Source organism: Syngnathus floridae, chromosome 22 (assembly GCF_059516105.1).
Source record: "Syngnathus floridae isolate MCC-2025c chromosome 22, RoL_Sflo_1.0, whole genome shotgun sequence".
Lineage (NCBI taxonomy): Eukaryota > Metazoa > Chordata > Actinopteri > Syngnathiformes > Syngnathidae > Syngnathus > Syngnathus floridae.
Genome location: NC_142434.1, coordinates 963,695 through 988,146, shown reverse-complemented (window position 1 = coordinate 988,146; position 24,452 = coordinate 963,695). Strand labels below are relative to the sequence as shown.

General features: G+C 52.7%; 3 protein-coding genes across 8 annotated transcripts; 1 reads left to right on the top strand and 2 right to left on the bottom strand.

Moving 5' to 3' along the window:
* Nucleotides 1-194: 194 nt before the first annotated feature.
* orc5 (origin recognition complex, subunit 5) lies at nt 195-4,358 on the bottom strand. Its single transcript, XM_088366972.1, has 14 exons — nt 2,695-4,358; nt 2,468-2,560; nt 2,210-2,395; nt 2,058-2,132; nt 1,851-1,962; nt 1,580-1,710; nt 1,462-1,510; nt 1,307-1,397; nt 1,186-1,238; nt 942-1,054; nt 782-829; nt 581-691; nt 380-492; nt 195-300 (listed from the first exon to the last, which is right to left on the bottom strand). The coding sequence occupies exons 1-14, from the start codon at nt 2,818-2,820 to the stop codon at nt 255-257; spliced, it is 1,347 nt and encodes a 448-aa protein (XP_088223098.1). The 5' UTR covers nt 2,821-4,358; the 3' UTR covers nt 195-254.
* Nucleotides 3,299-6,520, top strand: lhfpl3 (LHFPL tetraspan subfamily member 3). The gene is made up of 4 exons (XM_088366979.1): nt 3,299-4,080; nt 4,915-5,145; nt 5,437-5,491; nt 5,563-6,520. The coding sequence occupies exons 1-3, from the start codon at nt 3,639-3,641 to the stop codon at nt 5,457-5,459; spliced, it is 696 nt and encodes a 231-aa protein (XP_088223105.1). The 5' UTR covers nt 3,299-3,638; the 3' UTR covers nt 5,460-5,491; nt 5,563-6,520.
* A 69-nt stretch (nt 6,521-6,589) lies between these two features.
* On the bottom strand, nt 6,590-23,775 carry kmt2e (lysine (K)-specific methyltransferase 2E). 6 transcript variants are annotated; one of them, XM_088366965.1, is made up of 23 exons: nt 23,392-23,775; nt 18,655-18,842; nt 16,008-16,125; nt 15,712-15,941; nt 15,484-15,623; nt 14,795-14,979; nt 14,654-14,692; nt 14,372-14,572; nt 14,137-14,267; nt 13,926-14,043; nt 13,742-13,851; nt 13,399-13,651; nt 12,886-12,984; nt 11,848-12,033; nt 11,445-11,774; nt 11,083-11,382; nt 10,853-11,003; nt 10,563-10,780; nt 9,870-10,490; nt 9,515-9,786; nt 9,367-9,446; nt 9,097-9,176; nt 6,590-9,000 (listed from the first exon to the last, which is right to left on the bottom strand). In XM_088366965.1, the coding sequence occupies exons 2-23, from the start codon at nt 18,726-18,728 to the stop codon at nt 8,023-8,025; spliced, it is 4,914 nt and encodes a 1,637-aa protein (XP_088223091.1). In that variant the 5' UTR covers nt 18,729-18,842; nt 23,392-23,775; the 3' UTR covers nt 6,590-8,022. The 6 variants fall into 6 exon arrangements, with proteins under 6 accessions (XP_088223091.1, XP_088223094.1, XP_088223093.1 ...); XM_088366968.1 differs by having other exon boundaries at nt 14,378-14,572; XM_088366967.1 differs by having other exon boundaries at nt 14,795-14,976.
* Nucleotides 23,776-24,452: the final 677 nt, after the last annotated feature.

Below are 24,452 nucleotides of genomic sequence, written 5' to 3'. Positions count from 1 at the left end.
TGTCAAGTTATATTTCACTTTAACACTATCTAAGCGGTCAACCGTTGTTGCCGCCACATTGTTGCTATTCAATGAACATTGTGCGGTTCTTTGTGGCGTGTGCTATTCGGCCACGAGGGGGGAGTATAACACAGAATAGAATGGAGATCATGGTGAGTGAAATTTTCATAGTTTGTTGATACGAGAGGCGACAGTTCTGTGAAAGTGGAGCAATTTATTTTGGAATGACCACACAGTGATCGAATGAAAATGTCTCACAGGAAGTCATACAGATACTTGATGATGTCAAAGTTCACCGTCCTAGGAAGATAAATAACATTGTGTGCGTACGTGTGTGTGTGCTGATATTGAGAGTACGCACACGTACGCACACGCATACCTGGAAATAGCGCAGATGAAGTCCATGGAGACGGCGCATTTGTACTTGGGAGCGTCCAGCTGGTCCACATGGCTGACCTGCGTCAACAGCTGCAAGGTGACCAGCGAGGAGATCTGCGCGAGAAGGAGAGCCGAGAGGAACGATGACGAAGGGTGTCGGTCGCCGTGGCTACCAGTCAGGTGACAAGTGCGCTGTGCCCACCTGAGAGAAGATGCTGGCGGTGGGCACCACCCTGCTGTCCACCACGCTGTAAAAAATGGCCAGCATGCGGTCCAAAGAGAAAGGTTTGGGGCCCAGCAGGTGGTTGCTCGTCTTCGGAGACGTACACAAAGGATGATGTCACGAGCTTAGGGAAGTTTCAGAACACGTACATGGAAGGACAAAATGTTTCTGCGCGCTCACCTTCTCATTCTTCTTTAGGAAGTTGGTCTTCTTTATTTTGCCGTGATGCTTTTGGGAAGCGAAAAAGGTGATATTGTGAGAAGTGCATTCAAAATTGTAATCATTGTTGTATATTTTACTAGACTTAAACATTTTGGACTGATCTCCCTTCATGACTCACTTTGACAAAGAAGCGCTTGTCTGTTCGGGCGGGGTTGTAGGATGCCAGGTAGGCGGCGATCAGCAAGAACTTGGAATAAAACGGCAGCTCCACATGGCTGTGAGCAGACAAACCTGACAGGAAAAAAATAATATGCAAGAGCAAAAATATTGGGACACATTCAGTCATTGGAATCAAATTACTCAAAGAATTAGATTTAAAAAGACTTTTTAGGTATCAGAGCATTGCAGCCCTGCAAACTGACCTCTTAAAGGGCTTGCTTCCATTTCCACTTCCTGCATCTTCTCCCATTCAAGGCTGGAACACACACCAGGGTAAACTTTGACTGAGGATTTCTACATTTATCGCTTAAAGGCTGGACTTACCTAGATACCTCCCTCAAGTAAACCGTTTGCATGGCTTTCTTTAAGTGAGGCTCGATGTGTCGCCACAGCTTGTGCATGTCGCTCTCTGTGGCTGGACACACGCACACACACGTTAGCCTATTGTTAGCGACTTTGCGCTACTTTAATTGACTTACCTTTCCCTTCAGCCACAGGCTCGCAGAATTTAGTAAAGTTGAGTGCAGCCTGACGTGAAAAATGAACAATGAGTACAATGAGTCCAAAGCAGATGTTGACTTTTGAGGCGCAACTCACCAGGTGGCGCAGCTCTCTGAGGTCTCGGCACACGGCGTAGAAGATGCCCAGCAAGATGTGGATGTAGGAGGCGTAGAAGTCGGCAGAATAGGATGGGTGTACATCTCGGGACAAGATCTGGTGCAGCTCAGCTATTTGTAAAAATAAATCAGAATACAATAGCTTGGACAAGCAGGTGTTGACACCAACAGTGCAGTGTGAGATGGTGCAAATGAAAATCCCACGGTGACATTCGGAGTGAAGAGTGAGGGAAAAAAAAAACAACAACAACCTTTGGTGTAGTCGGGGAAGTGAAGCAGCAGCGGCTCCAGGCAGCCCGTGTTTGGCCGGAACGTGTCCCACACCAGCTCGCTGAGCAGCAGGACGCTCACGTTGTCCTCCACCTGCAGAAAGTCATTATATAGAAAGTAACTGTGACAAATGAATATTCAAATTAATAAAACCTACTACCAGTCACGTTAAATTGTTAAAGGCTCACCAATTCCTGCAGACGCACAAAAGTCGAGAGCAAGTTAGCATCCATGTCTCGCAGCAACTCTGCTTTCTCCAGCACCTGAAGACCACAAACGCACACTGAAGCCAACAAACAAGATTGGATTTGACGCACTAGTGATTCATCAGTGTCCTCACGATGTAACGCGTCTGCTCAGCGGTGGCCCGTGAGCAATGCTGCTTGTAGATGCGGACGAAATCGGAAAGCGACGGGCTGCGGGGAAGAGCGGCAACTGCGTCTTCGCCAAAGAAGGACAGTAGGACTTGTTGGAAGAGCAGGGTGGCGGAGATGCACTCGGCGCTGCTGACTGTAGCGTGAGGCATCTGCAAGGGTGACCAAACAGCTTGTAAACAATTGCTACACGTTAACACACACGGAAACATGCACACGCTTACCTCCAGTTCCTTCAGAAGAATATTCACCACGTGACTTTTCCCTGAGGCACGATGACCGTAGATGAAGATGCAAGGCAAGCTGTACTGCTTAGGCTGTGGTATCAAATACGACAAGGAAATTCAAGCCATCATTATTACATATAGTAGCTAAAACTAGTATGTACGTATTTAGCATACATGTTGCCTCCATGTTTGTATCGTATGGCATACCATGAGTGACAGCTTACCTCCCCCATGAGAGACAGCAGCATTCCGGCTTGGGGCTCCCGACACGGTAGCTGCTCGGCCACCCTCCGCAGACTCTCCTCCTCGTAGCCTGGATGCCGCTGCTGCTGAAGCCACGACGACGACATTTTTCTCCCCACTCCTAAGCTAATTAATTGGTTAGCTTAGCTCAGCTAGCATAGCTGTCAACGAGGGGCTTTAAAGTCCCTGGTCAAAAGGGTGTACAAAACGACAACTGGTAGCGCAAATGATCTTTTAACAACATGGAGGTGGCGACGACATACCGCGAATTTATAACAATATTAACAATAAACTTAAGTGGCGTTAAAACGAAGTTATCGAAATGGAGAAGACGAGTTTCGCGGGGACCCACAATGCAATAGCGCAATCAGCCAATCACAATAAAGTGTTCTTTTACTAAGGATTTCTGGGTAATGTAGTTTTTCATGATCCATACAAGAGATTTAAAAAGTAAATGTGTACTTTACAATGAAAGATATACATTCTGTGGCAGACGTTTAAGCTTGAAATACCACAATTAATTGTGTTTATTCAGTCATTCATGCGTTGCCGATGTCATTACGTGCTCGAACGAGTGCGCGTGTGCACTAAGCCGCGCGCGCGCACACATACACGGTGTATAACAGGCGACGTCAGACGAAGATTAAAGGATGTGGGTTATCCCTGAAATATCCACAGTGGCTGTTTGCAGCTGATTCGTCGAGAGGGCACAGTAAACAGCCCGGGAGCCATTTGTGTAGGGATGCTTTCCGTCGTTGCATGAATGCATGCAAAACAGCAGCAGCAGCAGCAGCAGCAGCAGCAGCGTCAAGTCAAGTGATGCTGTGACTAAAGACGACAAGAGGTGAAGACGGAAGAGGAGGTGGACGAGCTGTGGATGTGCAGCTGAGCGCGCATCTTTCCTGGCAGGAGGCGGCTGAGGAGGATGGTGCCGGGGGCCCCTAACGTGGGTAGCGCCACCAGCATGCTCCCCGCCTCGGAGGCAGCCAAGATCTACCAGACCAACTACGTGCGCAACTCGCGCGCCATCGGCGTGCTGTGGGCCATCTTCACCATCCTGTTCGCCATCGTCAACGTGGTGTGCTTTATCCAGCCCTACTGGATCGGCGACGGTGCAGACACTCCGCAGACGGGCTACTTTGGTCTCTTCCACTACTGCATCGGCAGCGGCTTGTCCCGGGAGCTGACGTGCCAGGGGAGCTTCGCCGAGTTCTCCAGCATCCCGTCCGGCGCCTTCAAGGCCGCCGCCTTCTTCATCGCCACGTCCATGGTGCTGGTGCTGGGCTGCATCGGATGCTTCGCGCTCTTCTTTTTCTGCGGCACCGGCACCGTCTACAAGATCTGCGGGTGGATGCAGCTGGCTGCAGGTGAGAGGACTGCGCTTACAATCTGGGGCATCACTGATGGAGGACCCCCCCCATCCCAATTTGGTTCCGTTTTTTCTCAAAGTTGCCATTTGGTTGTCATGATACCTTACACAAGTTTATCCTGTAGTTTGATTCAGTTATTTTGGTGCCCTCCCCAAAAGCATCCCTTGGTTCAGGTACTTTGGAAACCCGAGCTTTCGGTCCAGGTGTCTTCATGCCTCCCCGAACGCTATGGCAAGCATTTGCTTCAGTTCTTTGGCAGCTTATTGTTTGCTTCCGTTATTACAATCCTTCAAAATGCAACATGAGCATAATTCCAATGCAGCAGAGTCAGCTAGAAGCGTTGGAGGTGGTTGGGGGGCTGGCGGATGGATGTAAAGCGCAGACGACTTGTGCGGATTAAAGGGGATCACCTCCTTTCACTAATGAGGATTTTCAAGGCGCAGTAAGTAATCTCCCCAAGCGACTGCTCATTGACAACATAGCAATGAGGGAATGCTAAAGCTAAAATAAGGCACAACAGCATACGAGTACATCCAAACAATGCAGAGATGTCCTCCCCATGTTGTATTTAAAGGCTGCCTTGTTGCTAGGCGAATTCTTGGGAACATTTGAAGCGTGTCCTCATTTTTTATTTCGGGTCAGCTTTGAAGTAGGACTGCGACGCCGTGGGGAAATGTCGCCGCTGTGCATCCCTGATTGCTGAGAACGTTTCATCTTGCTTTTTTTTTTTTCCCTCCTCCGCAGCACTGAGCATAAATGACTGAAGGAATTTTGTGGAAATTCAACTGCAGATATCAAATCAAGAAACCCTAAAGCAGAACTCTCCTGCAGGCACCTGTCTGATCCTGGGTTGCATGATCTACCCGGACGGCTGGGACAGCGATGAGGTGAAGCGCATGTGCGGCGAGCAGACAGACAAATACACGCTAGGCGCCTGCTCCCTGCGCTGGGCCTACATACTGGCCATCATGGGCATCATGGACGCCCTCATCCTCTCCTTCCTTGCCTTCGTGCTGGGCAACCGCCAGGACAGCCTCATGGCCGACGAGCTTCTGGTGGACAGTAAGTCGCTCGGAAGGGGTCTGGACTACTAATGAGTGTTTTCGTGGTTTGTTGGGGGGGGGGGGTGCATTGTGATCAAGGGGCAACTGAGGTGAAGTACAAGATACATACACTGGACATGATCAAGAGATGGATGACTGTCAGAACGTGGCGCTATGATCTCAGGCCTGACTGGCTGCTGCCTAAACGGGCTGTTGTAAGAGAAAAGGCTTGTGCACTGCCCTCAGGTGGACACTACTGGTAATGTTGCTTGTTCAAATGTTTAACCTGCTTTCTCCAATTTCTCCCCAGAAAGTGTTAACAACGCCATATAACGTGCAAGCCAGCCTCTACATGCTTACAAAAGGTGAGGAATGTGAAAACTGTCAACGTTTTACATGGTGGATTGTAATGTTGAAGTTACGTCTGAATTTACAGGTTGTGACGTCATCAATTCCAATCTGAGCAGAGATGATGGGAAAGACCCCAAAAAATCGTTGAGATGGACAAGAAACTCGGAACGTCTGTTCATTTGTAAAGTAGCACTTACTTGGAACTGGCTGCTTCTTTTTGGGCAGTTTTTTTCTCTCCACGGGTTGCTTGGCGGGTTTATGACGCCACCTAATGGGGAAAAATGAGACTATGGACCACATTCATAAATAATTTTCAATTTTCTTACACTTAAATGTTTGATGTGATTAAGTGGTGGACGTGATAATGATCCATTTTACATAAAAAAAAAAAAGATACCGTCTATAGGTGGTGTGTAACTATTACATACGTGTGCCATCCGTGTATTTTTGTGGCGTCCTTCCAAGCACATATTTTCTTTTTGGGGGGGGGGTCATTAACTGACAATTCATCTACCTCTACAGTTCAGTCATGACATTTTGTTTTTTTGTGTGACTCGCAGAATACATGTACAAATTAAGCATAAATATGTGAATATATGGTGCGGTTCAATCGATGGATATTGGAAAATGTAACAAGAACTTTTTGGTACAAGGAACATTTTGTGTTTTTAATTTTTGTTTACATTTTTTTCGGCTGTCATTTATCAGAGACAAGAGACACATTGCTGGGTGGTTTTTAGTAGTAGTGCAGTGGTGCCTTTTGTTTCGTAACCTCGCAAATCATCATAAATCATCTTTCCACATTGAGAAATATATTTTTTTTAAATGAAGAATATTTAATTCGTATCTTTTCTTGTACTTTATTGGCCACCAGGGAGCAGTACGATACAGACTTATTTATAGATGGACGTCGTCAGCAATGGTTAAAGGGAAAGAAGGTACATGTATTACTGTGACGTCACTTCCTGTCCAAATGCTGAAGTAAACCGCATCCTGTTGATGAAAGATGGGGGGAAAAAAATAAATCATATGCAAATACATGATGCAGAAGTGTGCTTTTTTTCATTGGACTTACCTTTAGCCAGTTTAAAGAAAACGAAAACAGACTAAAGTGTTTAGAAAACTGTCATTACAGTGATTTATTATAATGAACCATGAAAATAGCCAACCAGTGCAGTGTCTGTGAGCTCCTCCCCTCGGCACAAACACACTCACGCACACACACACATACACACGCACGCACACACACACGAATAATAATAATAACAATAATAATAATTAAAAAAAAAACAACAAAAAAAAAACAGGACAACGTCAATGTGTCCAGAGAGGGTGTAAATAAAAAATAATGCTACAGTCACGGAAACATTCAGCTTTGCCAAGAAGAGCGTTCCTATGTACAACCATGTTTGAAAAATGGGAGGCGATGGCTGCGAATTGTACAGGCGTAGAAAAAAAGAAAAAAAAAAAAGAAAGCAAATATTTACAAACGTGTTCCTGGTGAAAGCCGGCGTAACCACCTATGATACATTTAATTACACCTTCTACAAGTAAGTAACGCTCCTTATTGAAAAAAATAAACTGCGAGCATCCCACTCGCGGAGGAGGCGCTCGGCCCACCCGGGACGACCGCCAATCACGCAAACGCCGAGCCCGGGAGCCCCGAGGAGGCCAGGCGCTCTCCCGCGAACGGTTTTCCGCGGCGCTCAACAGACTTCTGATGTCAGACGGAGGAATTTGACAAAAATATGTCGCTTTTTCTATACAAAACAAATGCTAGAGAAACCCAACAGAGACAACAGACGGACCAAAGAGGAGAAAAAAGGAGGAGGAGGAGGAGGAGGGCTAAAGGCTGGAATGTCCATTGCGAAACAAAGTGCAGTTGAACAAGAAAACAGGAGCCCGAACGAGACGCACAACAGTGAAGTCCTCCCCCACCTGTCACAGGAAGGAAGTAGAAAAGGAGAAGAGCGCCAAGAGCACCACGTTGGGTCGGTCGGTCGTCCATCTTTTACAGTTTGTCTTGAAGATGATGTCAGTCTGTTTTGTTTTGACTTTTTCTTTTTTAAATACCCTTTTATCCAACAATCATGTTTTTCCACTGGCCATAGAAAACATATCTACAGTGCCCCGTTGCGTGTTTGGGGTTGCAAAATGATGGAAATGTGGGAAGATTTCCATGGGAATTTGTGGGACTAAAGAAGGAATGTGATCAAGTGAAATTTGGCTCACCACTTCAATCACAGTTTTGAATGATCGCAACTACAACAAAATGATGAGCTGCAATTGGTTGTGGTGGGAGCCAAAAGTCAAATAAATTAAATAAATAAATCTGCGCATATACTGTTATGTGGGAGAGCTCTTCATTTGCATGGATGTCTGTCTCTTTTAGAGCAATACAAAATGAACGCTTGATTTTGAAACTTTTCTCAAATGAATTGCCATTAACATACATAGAAAAATTCCCTTTTCCCATGGAAATTTCCCAACAATTTCCATTGTTTTACAACCTGACCCTCATCCCCAAATCCTGCTTAGGCAGAGTTCAGTGCCACCCTGTGCTCAGGTAACCCGAAGTGTGAAAGGGCGCGGAGGAGGCGGGGCCTCCGCGGGCTCCGGCCGGCAGCTGGGGAGCGGCGGACGGAGCTGAGCCTTGCTGAGTCTGTTGCGGGGGCGGTGGCGGCGGCGGTGGCAGTCCGCTCTGCTGAAGGGACGGGGGGTACGCGGACGGGGGCACCGAGGGGTTGGCGAGCAATGTCGTCTGAAAGCCCGCCAAGTTTGGAAAGTGGTGGGGCTGCATCTGGGCGCCGCCCGAAGGGTTAGGCGGGGGCGGGGGCGGAGGCGGCGGCGGGGTGAGGGACAGGGGCGGCTGTTGCTGCTGCTGAGCCGAGGACTGGCCCTGTGTCAACGTGGGGGCGGCGGTCAGCATGATCTGCTGGATGGGGGCGGGCTGCAAGTTGACGTGCAGCAGGGCGGGGCTGGACATAGGGTGCGGGGGCGGCGGAGGGGGCGGCGGCGGGGCGGCCGAGGTCTGATAGTGCACGCTGTGGGGAAGAGTTTGCATCAGAGCCTGAGAGCCCGGAGAGTAGGAGGGTGTCACCGCCGCTTTGAATCCCGAGAAGGGGCCCGCCGGGGAGGCAGTCTGAGTGGGGAAGTAGGCCGTGGAGGCGGGCGGCGCCGGCGGAGGAGGTGGGGGCGGCGGCGGAGGGGCGGCCTGCGCGTTGTACTGCACGAACGAAGGCGCCGGGGCCTGGCCTGCCGTTTGGTTCTGGGACTGGGAGGAGAAGAGCGCCCGCTGGCTGCGGTAGGGCGAGCCCTGAGGCTGCACGTGGAGGAGGGCCGGCCCTGGGTAGTGCACGGGGGAGGAGGGCGGCGGCGGATGCAGCTTGCTCGGGGTGGCGGGCGTAGATTTGGACTTGATGGGCAGCTGCAGGGGCTGGTTGGCCGCTCGTGGCGGACCGTCGCCGTCTTCCTCTTTCCAGCCGGAGGCTATGACAGAACAGACTGGACCGGGAGAGCCCGGCTGGGAGGAAGAAAGAGAAGCATCAGAAACCAGTTGGATAAAAAAAAAAAAAATTATACCCATAAAAAAGTGCCACATACTGTGGTGAGGACTTACTGCATGAGTCGGTGTCTTTTGAGGTCCAGGAGATGGACAGTCCCTCGGCGTCGGTGTCTCACCTCCCTCGGTGTCACCATCTTGAACAACAGTAACAAATGCAGACAGTCTGGTAAGACTTTTTTTTTTTTTTAGCTTCATTTCAGGTACAAGTAGTTCAAAGCATGAATACAGGCAGTTAGCAACATTAATGGGGGAATGTCAATGACTCGCAGCAGGACAGGGTCTTAATTTTGCCATCTATGATGCCTTTCTTTGGCAAGGTCTCACCTGCGTCTTTGTCTTTGCTGAGCAGCAAAGCTCTGTGGTAGCTCCGCTCGCGAGCCTGTTCCACAGACGTGGATGACGTCCTGCCCAGAAAACATCCGTTAAGCCAAAGACAAAGAGAGCAGATGTCGTGACGTCATCTGCAGCCTACCATTGGACCTCTCCTCCTTCCCTCTCTCCCGCACTCTCACACTCCTCCGTGGTCTGCGGCTCCTTGCCGCTGCTGAGGGCTGCGGAAGAGGGAGGGGGAGGAGGAGGCGGCGGCGGCGGAGGCAAGGAAGCCTCGCTGCTGGTTTCCATGGCGACGACTGGGAACCCATCCATGCTCAAAGGGAGCACGGTGGACATGGGCGAGCCGCAGTCCATCTTGGAGCCGCTGCGGCGAGCTTCGCGCTGTCGCTTTCTGTATTCCAGCAGGGAGACCTTGAAGACAGACACACGTGCGGTGTTGAGTGCAGGTGTCATGGCAAAGCACAAGAGGGCGACGTTGCACCTCACAAGCTCACCTTCTTCTTCTGCGGGGGATTTTGCGCAGAGCCGCCTGTCTCGTCGCCGCCGCCGCCGTTGAGCGAGCGCGAGAAGCCTGCCGAGCCGGCGTCTTCGGCGCAGGGGTAGAAGAGCGGCCCCTGGCCCTCGGCAAAAACCGGCTGGCTGGCTGACGCCGCCACCGCAGGTCCCGCTGCAGCGTCGGGTCTGAAAGGAGCCGGCAGGGGCTCCAGGGTGTGCGAGGGGGTGAGGTCCCTTAGGTTGGAGTTGACGGGGGAGAAGCTGAGGCCGGCAGACGGCGTCGTCGGGCACCTCTCCGGACTCTTGATCCAGCCGGGGAAGGAGGCGGAAGCGCACGTTTCGGCAGAGGAGGAAGCCTCGCTGCCGCTGCCGCCGGCCTCCGCCGTCACGCCATCCGGCCGGTCCTCCGCTAAGTCGGCGGCGCACTCGACAACGGGGGGCGGCGGGGGCGGTGGACTGTCAGGCACTGACGTCTTGGCGTCGGGCGGGAGACCGTCGGAGCTCGGCGTCCGAACGGAGGGAGACGGCATCAACGAAGGAGGCCGATCTGCCGCGTTGCTGACCTCCGACAAATTTGCTTTCGTGATAAAGTCCGGCGAGCTTTCCGTTGAAGAGTCGCTCTGTCGAAAGGAAGAATATGTCAAGAATGCCCATTGCAAAAGATTCTCTTTCAACCGCAAATGCTCATTTACCTCCTGTGGCGTTTGCGTTGGGGTGCTGGCGAAATGATCCGCCGGCGACTCCTCGGCTCGAGGCCGCGGCGGCGTGGCCGTCAGCGCGGGCGGCGCCGATGTCTCCGACTGCTCGGTCCGAGTGGGCGTGGCGCAAGGGGAGCCGTACGGCGTGGAGCTCTCCGACATGCAGGCGTCCAGGGGGCTCAGGCGGCGCTTTTTCAAAGGCGTGGGCAACTCTGAAAGAAAGTAACGGGCGTCACGCGGGTCGTTCTTGCTCGTCGGGCGAGGTCGCCGATTACAAGCGGTACCGGGCAGTGAGCAGGAACCGTTGTAGGGGAGGGGGCTGTCCGAGTCTCCGTTAATGGGCGGGCTGAGAGGACCTTCGCTGGGCATGAAGAGACTGGGTCTCCTGGCTGGACTGGTGGACCCCTCCTCCTCCAGTGCCTGCTTTAGCCATCGCTGCAAAAAAAGAAGGAAGTGTGAGTCGTCCGGTTTGACACAGACTAAATCGAAGGCCGGCAACGACGATGGCCCCCACCTTCTTGCAGGAGCCGGTGGTCGGAGGCGTTTCGGGCACTTCTCTGGAGCGCCGTCTCCCAGTGGGGACGCCGGGGGCGGTGGGACTGCGGTTGGCCAGGAAGGGCGAGGAGAAGCGGACGTAGTGTTTGGGCGTGCTGTAGACCTGCGGCGAGCAGGCCAGACCCGGAAGGGCGTTGAGCTGGGTGGCCAGGACTTCAGGGTCGCTGCTGATGCGGAGCGGTCGCTCCGGCGCCGGCTCCGGGGTGCGCGCCGCCGAGCCGTCGGGCTGCTTCTCGCCCACCCATTCGCTGACAAAGTGCTGCGGAGACAAAATAGATGAGCACCGGCGGCTTGCTCGTCTGCCGCATCGCGGCCGCGTACCTTTTTCGTTTTAAAACTCTTGCTCCCTGGGCGGTTTCGCTCAGGCGCCGGCGAGTTGCTGTGTGGCGGACTGGCGTCCGGCGGCTGGGCGGCGATGGTCTCGGGCTCCGGTGCGCTGGGCGGCTCTCCCTCGAGGGGTTCCGTGTTCAGAGGCTCAATGGGCTCCACCGGAGAGCCCGGCGCCAAGTCGGAGCAAGTGCTGATGGTGCGAGCTCGCCGCCGCTGCTGGCCGATGTGCGTGCGGTTCCGCGAGAAGCTCTTCCTGTTCCGCGAGCCTTTCACCTTGGCCGGCTTCAAGCCCGGCTCCTCTTTGACCTCTTGAAGAGGTGGCTAGGGACACACGCGGGACATTTTTGTTCCAAACCGTTTTACATTTCAAGAGTCAATTTCTCCAGGGTCCTACCTGTACGAGCGAGGGGGAGTCGGCCGCCTCCGGGGTGGCCGGCGGCTCCTCCTTGATGTCGCTGCGGCCCCCGAGCTCGGGCTTGACGCTGCCGATACGTTCCAGCGCCTGCTCCCGCCGCTTCTCCCGCTTCTCCATGCGCGCAAAGGCCTGTAGGATGGCCTCCATCTTCCGCTCCTCTCGCGTCTGCGGAGAGAGGTTACGCGACAGATGAAGAGAGCGTTTGAGTCGTTATTAATCGGGGCTCACGTGGACCAACGCGACGGGTTAATTAATGCTTGGGGGGGACAGAAGCCGCTGAGAGAACTCGAACCCCCTTGGGTCAAGATGGAGGAAAAGTCAAAAGGAACACTGCAGAGGCAAGACAAGCAGCTAGCAACAACTCCGGGAAGACAAATAATGAGTCGCAATGTGCACTATGTGGAGTGGATCAGGCTAAGTGCTGGGCGTATGTTCCCAAACTAAATGTCTTTATGCCGACCCCCTCACAATTAGGGAGACTCCATCCCTCACTCAGCCCTGTGGCGGCGCGCTGGCTGGCTAATGATGAGTCAGCAACTTTACGCCCGGGGAAACCAAATGACTGCGGGGTAATTTCCAGAGCGCGCCCGTGCGTACATTTTTCCAGCGTTTAGTCGACCCCTGCTCACTCACTTTGAACCCTCTCGTGTGTCGGGAACGTAATGGAGCGCACTGGCGATCGTTTTATTCAGTGTGTGGTCTTTTTTTTTTGGGGGGGGGGGACCGTGTAAAACACAAAACAACAGGCAATGAGCAAAGCAAACGAGACGGGAGGCAAAAGCGAGACACATTTTGGTACTGATGAAGAGGAAAGAGGCGGCTTGTACCTAAAGCGAGCCACAACTATCAGACCACACCCACACAGACCCAGACACACCCAGACACACACACACAAGTGGGGCGAGGAAGGGGGGGCGACTAGGTTGCCGATTTCTCTCATCTTGGCTCTTTGCTGGGCGACTGCAGGAAAGCTACTCAAAAGCTGAAACGGCGCCGTTTTGCCGTGGGCACACTTACCATCTTCTTCCTCCTCTCCGCAATCTGTTCGTCTGACTCCATCTCTACTTCATTGCTAACGGACGTTTTGTCTTCTAGATCCTCAAATAAGTCGGGATCCTGTAAAAGGGAGGGGGGTGGGGGGTTGGGGAGGGAGAGGCGGCGCCATGACGCTTTTTGTCATTCAAGTCTGGCTACAGACGAGAGGGAGAACAGGTGAGAGCAGCGGAGGACAGGGAAGGTGAGGAGGGAGAGTGGGGCGGTCACCCGAGATGGGGTGAAGGTATCGGGGTGTCGCGTACTCTGCTTGTGCGTCAGGTGGGCACAAAACAACAACCTTGATGTGCACCGAGCAATTAAGTGCTACCACCTCCTTTGGTGGGGCGACTCAAGTCAACTCGAAAGGAAAAAGATCACGGGGCAACGGTGGAAAAGGCATGCAGAGACGCGAACAAAACGAGATGCACCCACCATGGGAAACATGTCATCAAGTATGGAGGTCAACAAGAAATAACACTTTTTTTTTTTTTCCACCTGGTTGTTGGAGATGGAGAGTCGAAGGGGCGAGAGTTTCCTCTGCTTGCAGTCGCCCACGCTCTTGCTCTTCCCCTCGCAGTCCACGCCCAGGTTCTGGTTCTGGCTCAGGTCCTCGCGGCCCGGGTCCTTGTCCTTGCGGCTGTTGCGCCGCCGCCCGCCCGAGCCCAGGTTCTCGGTGGGCTCCTGGTTGTGCTTGAGCACGGGGCACTCGGGGTTGCCCTTCACGCAGGCACAGTCCACCTTGTATTTACTGCACAGCGAGCGAAAACAGTGAGCGCTGAGGGCGAGCCACGTCATCTCGGGGGAGGGACGGCGGTCCGGGGTCGAGCGCGCCACTCACCAACTGCCGTAGTCGTAATCGAACCCGATGGTGATCTCCGCGCCTTTGCCGATGGGCCTCAGCGAGTAGATGTACAAGTGTAACATGCCGTCCTCGATTACGTGCCGCACCTGCGGCAGCGAGAGCGTTAAGGAACCACCTCCCCAAATTGGCTACCGTGCGCTTGGGGGGTGTGTGGCCTCACCTCGGCATTGGGGGTGCAAGAGCGGCGGATGAAGCGCGCCTCGTTGCCGAAGCTGCGCGCGTCCACGCACATCTCCAACCCGTCAAATTTGGAGTAAAATAACACAAAGGGGTAAGGTCTGAAAGAAGGAAAGAAAGAAATCATCATCAGGGATTGGCAATTCCACCCTTCCATCCAAAATGCATTTTTTTTGCGTGTTCCGTTAACGGACCTTTTGAAGAAGTATCCGTTGGCTTCAAACTGCTGCCGAAGCATAAACTTGCCCCTGTACTCGATGATGAGGGAATCCGGGGCCAAGTCCCTCACGGCCTTGAGGATCTTCTTGTTCTTTTGAATTTGACTCTGCACAGAGGAGAGAGAGAGAGAGAGAAAAAAAAAGAAAAGAAAAAGTGCAGCATGAGACATTTGCCGGGCAAAGCTGAGAAAGGACCAAACGATGGCGGTACCTCCACCGGGGGCTTGAAGGACGCCGGGTGCGTGTTGTAAGCCAGGCTCTTGCCGTCGCCTTGCTCCTTGACGCGCAGCAGCACTTGCACGTCCTCGCTGTATTGATTACTGCTGGCCTCCTCGTAGCGCTCCATCCACGTCTTGATCTTGTTCTCCCACAGCGCCGGGGGCTCCGTCGGGTCCTGCTCGGGGGCGGCGCCCTGCGCGCGCAGGAACGGGGCGGGGTTAGTCGGGGATCGGCGCCGAGAAGCCCGTCTCGTTGCGCCGCGTCCGTTTTTTACCTTTACTCTCGAGGACTTTCTGGAGCCCTCTCGGAAGGCCTGCGGGGAGGAATTCAAATATCACCGGAAGGGAAAGGTGAGGAACATACACGCCTTTGGGTGACATTTTCAGATGAACCCAAACGGCCACATCAACGTTACCTTCTTAGCTCGCGCGGAGGACGCCGGGGCGTCCTTTTCGACGCTCTTCTTGCGCTTCTTGTCCACCTGCTTGTTGCCGAGGCGCCCGGTGGTGAGGGTGATGGTGGTGGGCGTGTGCTGGAAGGTGGAGTAGAGCTCCAGAGGCACCTCGTCCCCGCTCTCCGTGGCGCTGGTGTCCCCATCTACTTGAATGACAAGATGACACGCAATTCTTAATGTGTCCAGCAGGTGTCGCTGTTCAAGGAGGTGTGCCCTGACATGCCCTACTGCTGGGTGTCACAACGACTGAGACTGTTGAAGTGAAGGCGGGGGTATCGGTTGCTCAAAGTTGGAAAATGACATCGCAATGACGCGATGACGTCATAGCATTACATTGCAAATTTGGCGGATATGAGTATGGCAGACTCGCTTGGTTTTTGGGACTTCACGTGTGTGCTATTATTACTCAGGCTGCAAGAGAAAAAATCATTGTGTTATTCAGCGGGAAAGTTCTTTGAGTCACGTCTCCAAAAGTTTCCATACAAACTTTGGTAGCCTAATAGCGCACTTGTCTTCTTCAACTTACCGAGTCAATAAAAAAATATAAAAATAAACAAAGCAATCCAAGAACGTGGGCAACTATTCTATGAGGAACGATTTTACATTTGCTTTGTGGAATCGAGCAAGAAACGCTCTTTGTTTGGTCCTACCCGACAAACACTCCCGCTTCCTCGTCTGCAGGAGGATGGCCCTCTCGCGGTCCAGGTGTCGGGGCTGGCAGCGCTCGCACAGGTACGTCTCGGGAATGTTCTGCCTGTCGATGCCCATGCAGTCGATGTGCTGCCAGGCGCTAGAGCGGAAAATCAAACGGCGGGGTTGAGACATCCGGGGCTCGGCCGGGGGTGGGCCGGCCGGGGTACCGTCGGAATGCGGCCAACCTGCACTTGTCGCAGCAGATCATGTAACCGTCGTCGTGCGTGAAGCCGCAGATGCAGCGGGTGATGTCGGCTCCGTAGCTGCCATCCTCGGAGGTGCTGAGCGTGGTGCCCGTGGATGCTTCGTCCTGGCCGCCCGGAACAAACAACCCCCCATCGCCCTGACGGATCAACATGGAAGGGGGAGGCGAGGCCGGCGGCGTGGGCGGGGGCCGCGCCCCATAGTTGTGGTCCTGCAGGCCAGAGAAGGCGTGAGGCGCGAGGGTCCCGGAGCGGGAGGCGTCCGGGTCGCTACTCACAGCATAAGGCAGGCCGATGTAACTGTGGGAATGGTGAGAGCTGCTGCTGCTGCTGTAGATCTGGTGCGGGTAGCTGGACTTTTCTACCACCACGGGGCTGGCCTCCACCGACTCTGGTCTGCAAACACGCGCACCGTACTCGGGTTAGCCAGTGCGCAAGAGCTACTTTCTTTCCCATGCTGGCACACGCGTACGACTGGAAGCGCCTGTCTGTCGACGAGGCGGGTCGTTGGACGGCAGCGCGCACAATCGTTTGTCGGGTTGGCTCACGCCAAACCTGTCGATCTACTTTGCGAGAGAGAAAAAAAATAAAATGGCTGAGAGCCTGTTTGGCCGTTTGTGACCAACCCGACTCACTCTTCATGGTCACATGGCCAACGTGTTTTATGGAGGAAATGGCATGATCGAGAGGGAAGTAGCCACATTTTAAGCTTTGCTCAGAGAGACGAAAAAAAAAAAAGGCATGTTGAAACAAACATGAGAAAACGGTGTAAAGTTTAAAATAATTCAAATCAGGCTAATGCAGCCTGTTGCGCTAAAGTAAAACAGGCGAAACTCACAATTCAGCGTCAACACGCCATGCAGCATTTCACACGCACACACACGGCTTTTCTTCTTCTTAGTTTTACATTTTTAAAGACCCGCGAAAAAAACTTTAACAAAAGACAACCGACAGGTCGAACGGGCATTTAAAAAGGCAAAGTTGCTGCGACGCAACTCCGGATTTTTTTCTGTACCTGTCACAAGTCCTCGCAGAACATGCCGCTCAAAAAAGTCAACACTTCCTGCACACAGCGCCGTCGTCAAAGTGAAAACCGAACAAGTGTGTGCACGAGGTCTGGAGGCGGAACCATGTTGAGGCGTGTGTGTGTGTGTGTGTGTGTGTGTGTGTGTGTGTGTGGCACTTGTTTGTGTGTCTACACTACTGATTAACTGCCACACTGGCGCTCCTAACCGTCGCGGGCATGAAAGACACTGACGAGGGAAAAAAAAAAAAAGTAACTCCAGCACGGCTTTTTTCCTGATCAATCATTGACACCACTTTTAGGTCACTAATTATCAAAAAATAAAGGAAAGACAACAGTTGCCCCAGAACAACATGCTAAATAAATCACGTGACAACTGACTGATTATAAATGGTCATCTCAGCAAACTAATTTGGATGATTTCAAAAAGCGTGTTTGAATTGTGCTTACAAAATGTTTGCATGGTCTCAAAAATGGTTTTGTTTTTTTCAGCTATGGCAATAAATTGCAGCGGCGGCGGCTCGCTCTTACTGAAGAGCCGCCGCACTTGTAGCGTCAAGTGCGTCAACAAGTTGAGCAGTGTGTGTGTGTGTGTGTGTGTGTGTGTGTGTGTGTGTGTGGAGGGGAGGACATTTGAATATGAGCATAGCTGGAGGCTTTTGAGCATTCATGTGAAGTCGACGCACCGGCCGGCGCAGGTGTGGAAACAACTGCCTGTGTGTCTTTCAATGTTGTATTAATTGGGGAGCAGCTGTGGCTCCATACATGCAAAAAAAAAAAAAAAAAAACAAGCCACAGAAGAAAATCGGACAAACGGAGACGGGCGGCCAGAGGCAACGCCTTCGCTCCTCGCTTGGCTGCCATGGCAACGCTCCCAACTCCGCCAGCGTGTGACTGTGGATGACGAGCGCAGGCGCAGGCACGCAGGCGGGCACATGCTGCATGAGCCAACAGCTGGCCGCCCCATCGCATACTTGAGGGGACGCGCAAAAAAGGACACGACGTAACTCCCCGCCGCCATCTTTTCCCTCGGCGCGGCCATTTTTGCGGACGGACAAAAGAGCGAGCGGCGCGGTCAAGAAGGGGGCGCGTGTCTGCCCCGCACCGTCGGACGCAAACGGGGAGGCGGGAGCTTTGTTGTGAGGGCCACCTGTCACTCACACCGCTGCCGTGGAAACAAGCCTTGCGCAGTGCAGAGGGGAGGAAAGAGGAGGGATGGTGGGGGGGGGGGGGCATGGGCAGATACCATGGCAACACAAGCTGTCACCGCAACAGCTCTGATGAAGGCAAAAGGGGGCGGGGCCTCTCCCTGCTTTAAAGAGCCCGTCTCCCTTCCCTCCTCGTGAGTGGATGACGCGTGTTATTCTTCAGTCATGCGAGAGCATCTTGCTTCGTTTAAAGCCACGCCAATGTCCTTGACGAGCAAACGGGAGGGAAGGGGAGGGGGGGGAGCACGACGTCAGGCTTGTTGCCATGACAGCGCGCACCTTTCTGCCTCAGCGGCGCACACATGAGCACGCATCAGGCGGCAAAACGCTAGCGACGCGGGCGGGCCAGCGGGCGGGCGGCACACAAAACGCTGCCCGCTGCCATTTTGACACGGGCGGATGCAGTTGACGGCGGCAGCGCTTAAGTGCCAGAACAATCGATGGAGGGGGGTGGCGCAACTGTCCATTAGCGCAAGTTGCTCTCCTGTAATTGCTTAGGAAGCATCGCTATTACGGATATTTAATAAGAGGAGCTTGAAGGGGGGAAACGGGTTGAAACTTCGACCAGGCGCGCGTGGACCGCTGCCAAAACGGATCCTGCGTGCTTTCGTGAATCAAACTTAGGCTTGACTTTTGTCATGAGGTTCTGTTTTTGGGGGGCGGGGTTTATTCTACATGAAAAGCTATACTTACTCAGAGCCCGCCGCCATGTCCAGGTACGAGGCGTCTGCTGCTGTGTCCACCCCCGCGGGGATGACTATGCTCATGACGTTCTCTGCTGATCAGTTCTTGTCCTACTGAGTCCAGAGAATGGCAGTCCAAAACACTGAGGCATGCCAGCCACAGCAGTCATCGCAGACATCTAAGTGCATCCACGAGGCCTGGTCGGGGGAGGACAGACAAGAGATGTCAGGGGTCACAACCAAACATGTCAACAACATACAACAAGCTAGGCTAAGCTAAGCTAAAGCTGCACTTTGAGTGAGCTCCCACAAAGGGGAGCAAGAGAACACACACGGGAGAAAGGAAAACACACGGGGAGTGTTTTTTTTTTTTTTTGGGTGCCCCCTTGTTTGTCTGGTGACGTTTAAAAGGCTGTGACTGCGGGGAATGTTGGTGGGAACTTGTGTGTGTGTTGTGAACATCCAGACAGAAGCATGTGTGTCAGTGTGGCTGGCCCGGATACAGAGCTCTGTTGATAAGCAGGATTAGCGGGAAGGGGACAGATGACGAGACCGAACAGGCTGGAGGTCGCACCTCCGCCTGGCCGCCGACAAACAAAAGGCAGACGGACGATATTGAGTGAACGAGATGCGCTCGCACCCTCCAAGCCTGATCAATGGCAGGAAGACGACCCCGACCCAAAAGTGTACACCCCCCCCCCCCCTCACCCGCCCCATTCCTGGCAGGGTGAAAGGACTCGTTGAAACAAGGGGACGGGGCGCTTTGCCAACAACAACAACCAAACGTCGGACTGGCCCTTTCCTTTGCGTTATCAAACGGCGGCAGTGTGTTTGTGACCAATTGGCTCCACTCCCACTTCATCCCGAGGCTCGCTTCCCGTCTCAGGAACGGCGGCGCAACGACACAGCCGAGGAGGCGCACAAAAGGCGGCTGCGAGAGAGCAAGCGGTGGGGGGGGGGGGGAGAAGAAGGGGGAAAAAAAAAAAAAAACAGCACGGTACAGCAGCATTCCAGACTAAATCTGAGCTTTGACTGCCTCCGTGTGCTCCTCCCACTTCCCTTACAGGAGCTGTCCGTCACCCTCGGAGTCAAGCGTCCAAGAAAAAGAAAAGGGTGGGGGGGTAGAACACCACTCTTTCCTTTGCCCAGTCACCCCACCCAGCCGGATTTCTTTCCCTCCTCTGTGCACTTCCTAAATAAACCAGAGCTGCAGAGCGGCCGACGGGGTCCGCCTGACAGTGACGCTGCGCAGCCGCGACCCCGCGTGGACTCTGGGTGGCGACGTGGAGCTCACGCAGAGTGTAAAACAGCCCGGGAGTGCCGCCGCGCGAGCACAGTGGCGTCATTGTGCGCAGAAGAAGAGCACCAAGAAGTGGCCTTTCGGAGCCTGGCCAGGGAAAACCCAGACTCCTCTGCATGTTTTCGTTGCGCTTTCTGCGGAAAGAAGATGGGTTCTTTTGATAAGGGGGGAAAAAATTGCAAACTCCGACACCCCCCCAACCCCTCTTGCCAAACAGCAAACAGATGTGCCTTGACACCGTCCCGGTAGGCGGCTGGAGTGACTCAGCTAGCGAGCCAGCGAAATCAAACAAACGTATGACCCGGATGGAATGTTTCCACAGTGACCGCAACGGCACACGTCCGGCCTGCTCTTTGAACAAATCGCTGCAAGGGTCCGCCATATATCAATAGTCTCTCAAATATATATTTATACACACTGTACAAAACTGCGCGAGACTCTTCAAAAGCATTTCGGAGGATGACGACAGACGTGTCGCAGTGTTTGCGCTCACTACCTAGCAACCGGCAAAGGGACGAGGGGCATTTCCCCGGGCTGGCGGGGGGGAAGCAAATTAAGAAAACAAAAGGAAGTCTCGAGGACTGCGTTTACAAGCATGTAAAAGCTTTTACGACAGCCCGAGTGCCACAAATAATGACAAATGCTATTATTGTCACCATCCAGAAGAACATACACGACTCCCGCCTCGAAGGCTCGAACAGGTCTCCGCAGGTTCGACTGCGGCAGTCATTTATGACCCATTGCGCGTGGTGACGTTACGTCACCGACCGACATCAATGCAGGAGCCTGTTAAAAATCCGACCCAGAACCACAGAGGAGGTAGTCGGGCTTTGACGGAGGTCCGCCCTCCTGCATAAAAAGAGGGATCTGTTACAGGGCACCCGGTGGCACAAAACAGGTCACCTGAGCCGAGCCTCCACCGCCCAGCTGGGAGGTCACGTGAGCGCTCAACAGGAGCCTCACGCGTTTGTCTTGTGTTGGTCTCCCGGGGTGTGGGTACCACACGAGTGAGATCACTCCGGAGTAGGTGGGTGGGTTGGTTGGTTGGTTGGGGGTTGTGACACACACACGCACGCACGCACACGCTAGCCCTACATGGACAGATCTGCTGGGATGACAACGCTTGACCGAAACAGACGCGAGACCATTTAAAAAAACACAACAAATGCGGCGTCAGGCGCTCTCCTGTTCTGCCTTGAGCAATTTGTTATCAACCTCCAGTGAGAGGACCCGTCTCTATCGGCAGTGGGGAATAATAATGCATTTATCCTCTGACGGACGCCTTTGTCACTGGGGGGGAGTCGTCTCCAAAGCTCCTGAGGTCTCCAGTCAAAAGGCAACACAAAATGACATCCTGTCAAATATCTAAACTAGAATAGCAATAACTCATTTGGTCCAAATGTGCTTCTGGGTGTTGCTTTTAGACGGCGCGTGTATTCATATTTGGAGACGGCAGAAGGAAGGTCGTGTGTTTCGTCCAATATGACAGCAACATACGTCTTAGTCTTTCCTTCTTTTTTTATGGCCATCTCTTTTCCCGAGAAAAAAAATAAAAGTACGTTTTACAAGCGACTGTTATCACAATAAAACGTATGTGCGTGTGCAGTTGCTTCCCGGTGAGAGTGTCGGCGCTGCAGTGAGGGCTGCCGGTAGGGGTGTGGAGGCGACAACGTTGCTATTATGTTACCACAACAGGCTGGCCGCGGACGCCATTTTCCTGAGGCTTTCTCGTCGCCGCAAAGCCGGCGGAGGCTCGCCAGCCGCGGGGAACCACCCTGCCCCGCGCTCGCCCGCCTCGCTCCCCGCATAGGGGAGCCGAAGTAGCGGCCCGTTCGACGAGCGTTTGCTTTCTGCGCGCCCGTGTGTGTCAAGAGTTCGTCGAAAGCCAAGCTAGCGAGCTAATGGGCTAGCAATTATGTGAGCCACTTTTGGACGGATCGAAACGACGATCGGAGCATCGCGACGACGCAAATGCGCCCCGCTTGTCCGACGTTGTTACACGGAAGAGTGAGACACATTGATAACAGGAGGGTAAATCCACTTTGTGTCGTCAGTGAAGGTCAAAACGGCGGCGAATGGAATAATACGTAATGGGTGCTAGCGGGGCTAAGCTAGCGGCGACAATGAAAAGTGGGCTAATGTTTTGTATGCGCATAAACAGGAAGAAGCGATCACGACTGCGTTAGTCGACTAACGTTGGCGTTTACAACACAATTACTCGCCTATGTGTTACTCTGGGATGGGAGGAGTACGGCGCCTCTTTTTAACATATTTATTTAATTACAAACTGTATGACACGGGGCGTCCCCTCCCCCATGCTTGCAGTATTCGAACCCAAACACGCTTAAAAATCAACATTTGATCACCTTGCTTTCACAAGTCAATGTATGATTCAAAAACGGAAAGATCCACGTCCCCTGGGGGAGCTTTCTTCTATTATTCAATTCATTTTGGCCTCGTCGAAAAAGCCCCCAGGAGCATGAGATCACTGCGCAATGTAAGGGCAGGCGTTTAAAGCATTTCAGCGGCTGTTTGCATGCAACTCGGGGACTCAACTCACATTCTTGTACGTTTGTTTACATGAATGCCGGAGCTTATTGTTTTCGGAGGCGCTCGAGTTCGGACGGAAATGAACCGCTGCGTGCGAACGACTACATTTAAGTTTGCAACTAACGCACATTATCTTGTTGACTGTATACAAAACATCCACAAGCTCCGACCGCGTCGCTAAAAGACGTAATTCGGGACCATGTCGATGGGAAGCAGCCATGTAAATAATGTGCAAAGGGTTAGGGCTGAAACGGTGCGCAATGTGGCCCGTAACGACACCGTGCCGAACCGCGACCGGTGTCAACCGCTACGGCCACCATTGACAAAAAAAAAAAAAAAAAAAGTACTTACCCAAACATTATATCGGGTGCAGCTCGGCGTAGATTCTATTTTATTGATCGTCTTAACAAAGCCTTGACATTTTAAGCGTTACGCCCCCCCCTCCAAATCGCGAGGTTCGATCAGGCTTATGTCTATCTCCGCTCACTTGTCTTCAATTCAGCGATCACTGCGATTTACACACATTCTATGCAGCTTTTTATGACGTTTAATGTACGGCCACCCAAACGTTGCCACTCCGTAGCTGTCAAGCTAATTTGAGCTAATAGCATGTGCGAGCTAGTAGGAAGCAAGCGCTCTTTTGACGTTGCCAACTTGACACATTAGCAGCTCACGTCACCTGGCTATTTCTCCTCAAATGCTCCGTGAATTCACTTTAAACGCGGTAGCCGAGCACTTCTACACACAAGCGAGGCTAAGCTAGCATGTCGGCTACCCACAGCTGATACAACGTTAGCCAGCATTAGCGCGATGTGCCAGCTAAAGTAAAGCCAACAATAGCCTTCCAGCTCGGATTTGTGCTAACCTGACATGAACAGCAAACTGCGATGTACTTACAGTCTTATATCCACGTCGGGGGAGTCCAGGAGACGAATTAGGCAGCGGGGCAAGACCCTCGCCGCTGTCCACGCAGCCTCCACAACCAAAACAATACTTGTGTCCACACACTGCGGCTCACTAGCTGAAAAAAGCTCAAAAACGTTAGGATTCTCGCCTCGTCCTCGAGATAGTCCTCTCCTGTCCAAAATTCCGCGCCGCCTCTGGTGCTGCACAAGGGGTGGGAGGCCCGGGTCGGCGCAGGAACTCAAAAGGGGGGGAGCGTTAAAAACAAACTATTCGCCGGGCAAAGAGCGACTTTTCGAAATTAGATCCCCCTCACAAGCAGTCTCTTTTCCCTTTGCAAAAATGGCGGCCCTGCCAGGACTGTGGTAACTCCGCCTCCCTCCGCTTCCCCCCCTCCCTCACTTCGCGGCCCCGCTCCCCTGCACCTCCCCCTCCCGTCAGTAAGAGCGACGCCCCGCCTCCACGTGCTGCGGGGTGACACGGCCCATTGCACAGGGGCCGCCGTGCCCGATGCGCGCGCACGTCCGTGTTTCCTCTCCTGGGGCCGGTTCTCTTTGATTTGAATGATAAAATCTCACTTTTGCCCTCAGTGCCTCTATACTTCTAATCAGCTGTGGGATCAATATCGTTTATACGAGCTTTGGCTTACTTTAATGTCGTTGCAGTTAGAGAAGACATTATTACTTTACAAACAGCGTAATGTAACAGCATGCAACCGTGCCTATCATATGTATTTACTTTATAACATGACAAAAACAGTTTAAACAATATAATACATCATCCCCACCAGATACACTGATTATTAGTTATCAACAGATTGCCCCATGTTTAATTTACAGACTAAATGCTGAGTCTGAAGGCCTGGAGCAGATATGAACGACATGGCATGGCAATAGAAGCAGTGCAGCGAAAAGAGAACTGCTATGAAGCAAAAAGAATAGACTTTTGGGAATAAATTAATACAAATGTACAGAATTTAAGTTAGAAATGTAGATCACTGCTTCTGAGTGTGTTTAAACCAGCAGAGAAAGGCCTGGCCCTTTTTCCTTTTTTAT

Excerpts from the sequence above, each read along its gene's own strand:
- kmt2e (XM_088366965.1), bottom strand. The coding sequence starts at position 18,728 with ATGAGCATAGTCATCCCCGCGGGGGTGGACACAGCAGCAGACGCCTCG. Across the intron at positions 15,942-16,007 it reads ACATCGGCCTGCCTTATGCT|GACCACAACTATGGGGCGCG; the intron begins GTGAGTAGCGAC and ends TCTGGCCTGCAG. Across the intron at positions 11,004-11,082 it reads CCACCGGCTCCTGCAAGAAG|CGATGGCTAAAGCAGGCACT; the intron begins GTGGGGGCCATC and ends CTTTTTTTGCAG.
- orc5 (XM_088366972.1), bottom strand. The coding sequence starts at position 2,820 with ATGTCGTCGTCGTGGCTTCAGCAGCAGCGGCATCCAGGCTACGAGGAG. Across the intron at positions 2,561-2,694 it reads TGCTGTCTCTCATGGGGGAG|CCTAAGCAGTACAGCTTGCC; the intron begins GTAAGCTGTCAC and ends TTGATACCACAG. Across the intron at positions 1,963-2,057 it reads TTGTGCGTCTGCAGGAATTG|GTGGAGGACAACGTGAGCGT; the intron begins GTGAGCCTTTAA and ends GACTTTCTGCAG.
- lhfpl3 (XM_088366979.1), top strand. The coding sequence starts at position 3,639 with ATGGTGCCGGGGGCCCCTAACGTGGGTAGCGCCACCAGCATGCTCCCC. Across the intron at positions 4,081-4,914 it reads GTGGATGCAGCTGGCTGCAG|GCACCTGTCTGATCCTGGGT; the intron begins GTGAGAGGACTG and ends ACTCTCCTGCAG. Across the intron at positions 5,146-5,436 it reads CGACGAGCTTCTGGTGGACA|AAAGTGTTAACAACGCCATA; the intron begins GTAAGTCGCTCG and ends ATTTCTCCCCAG.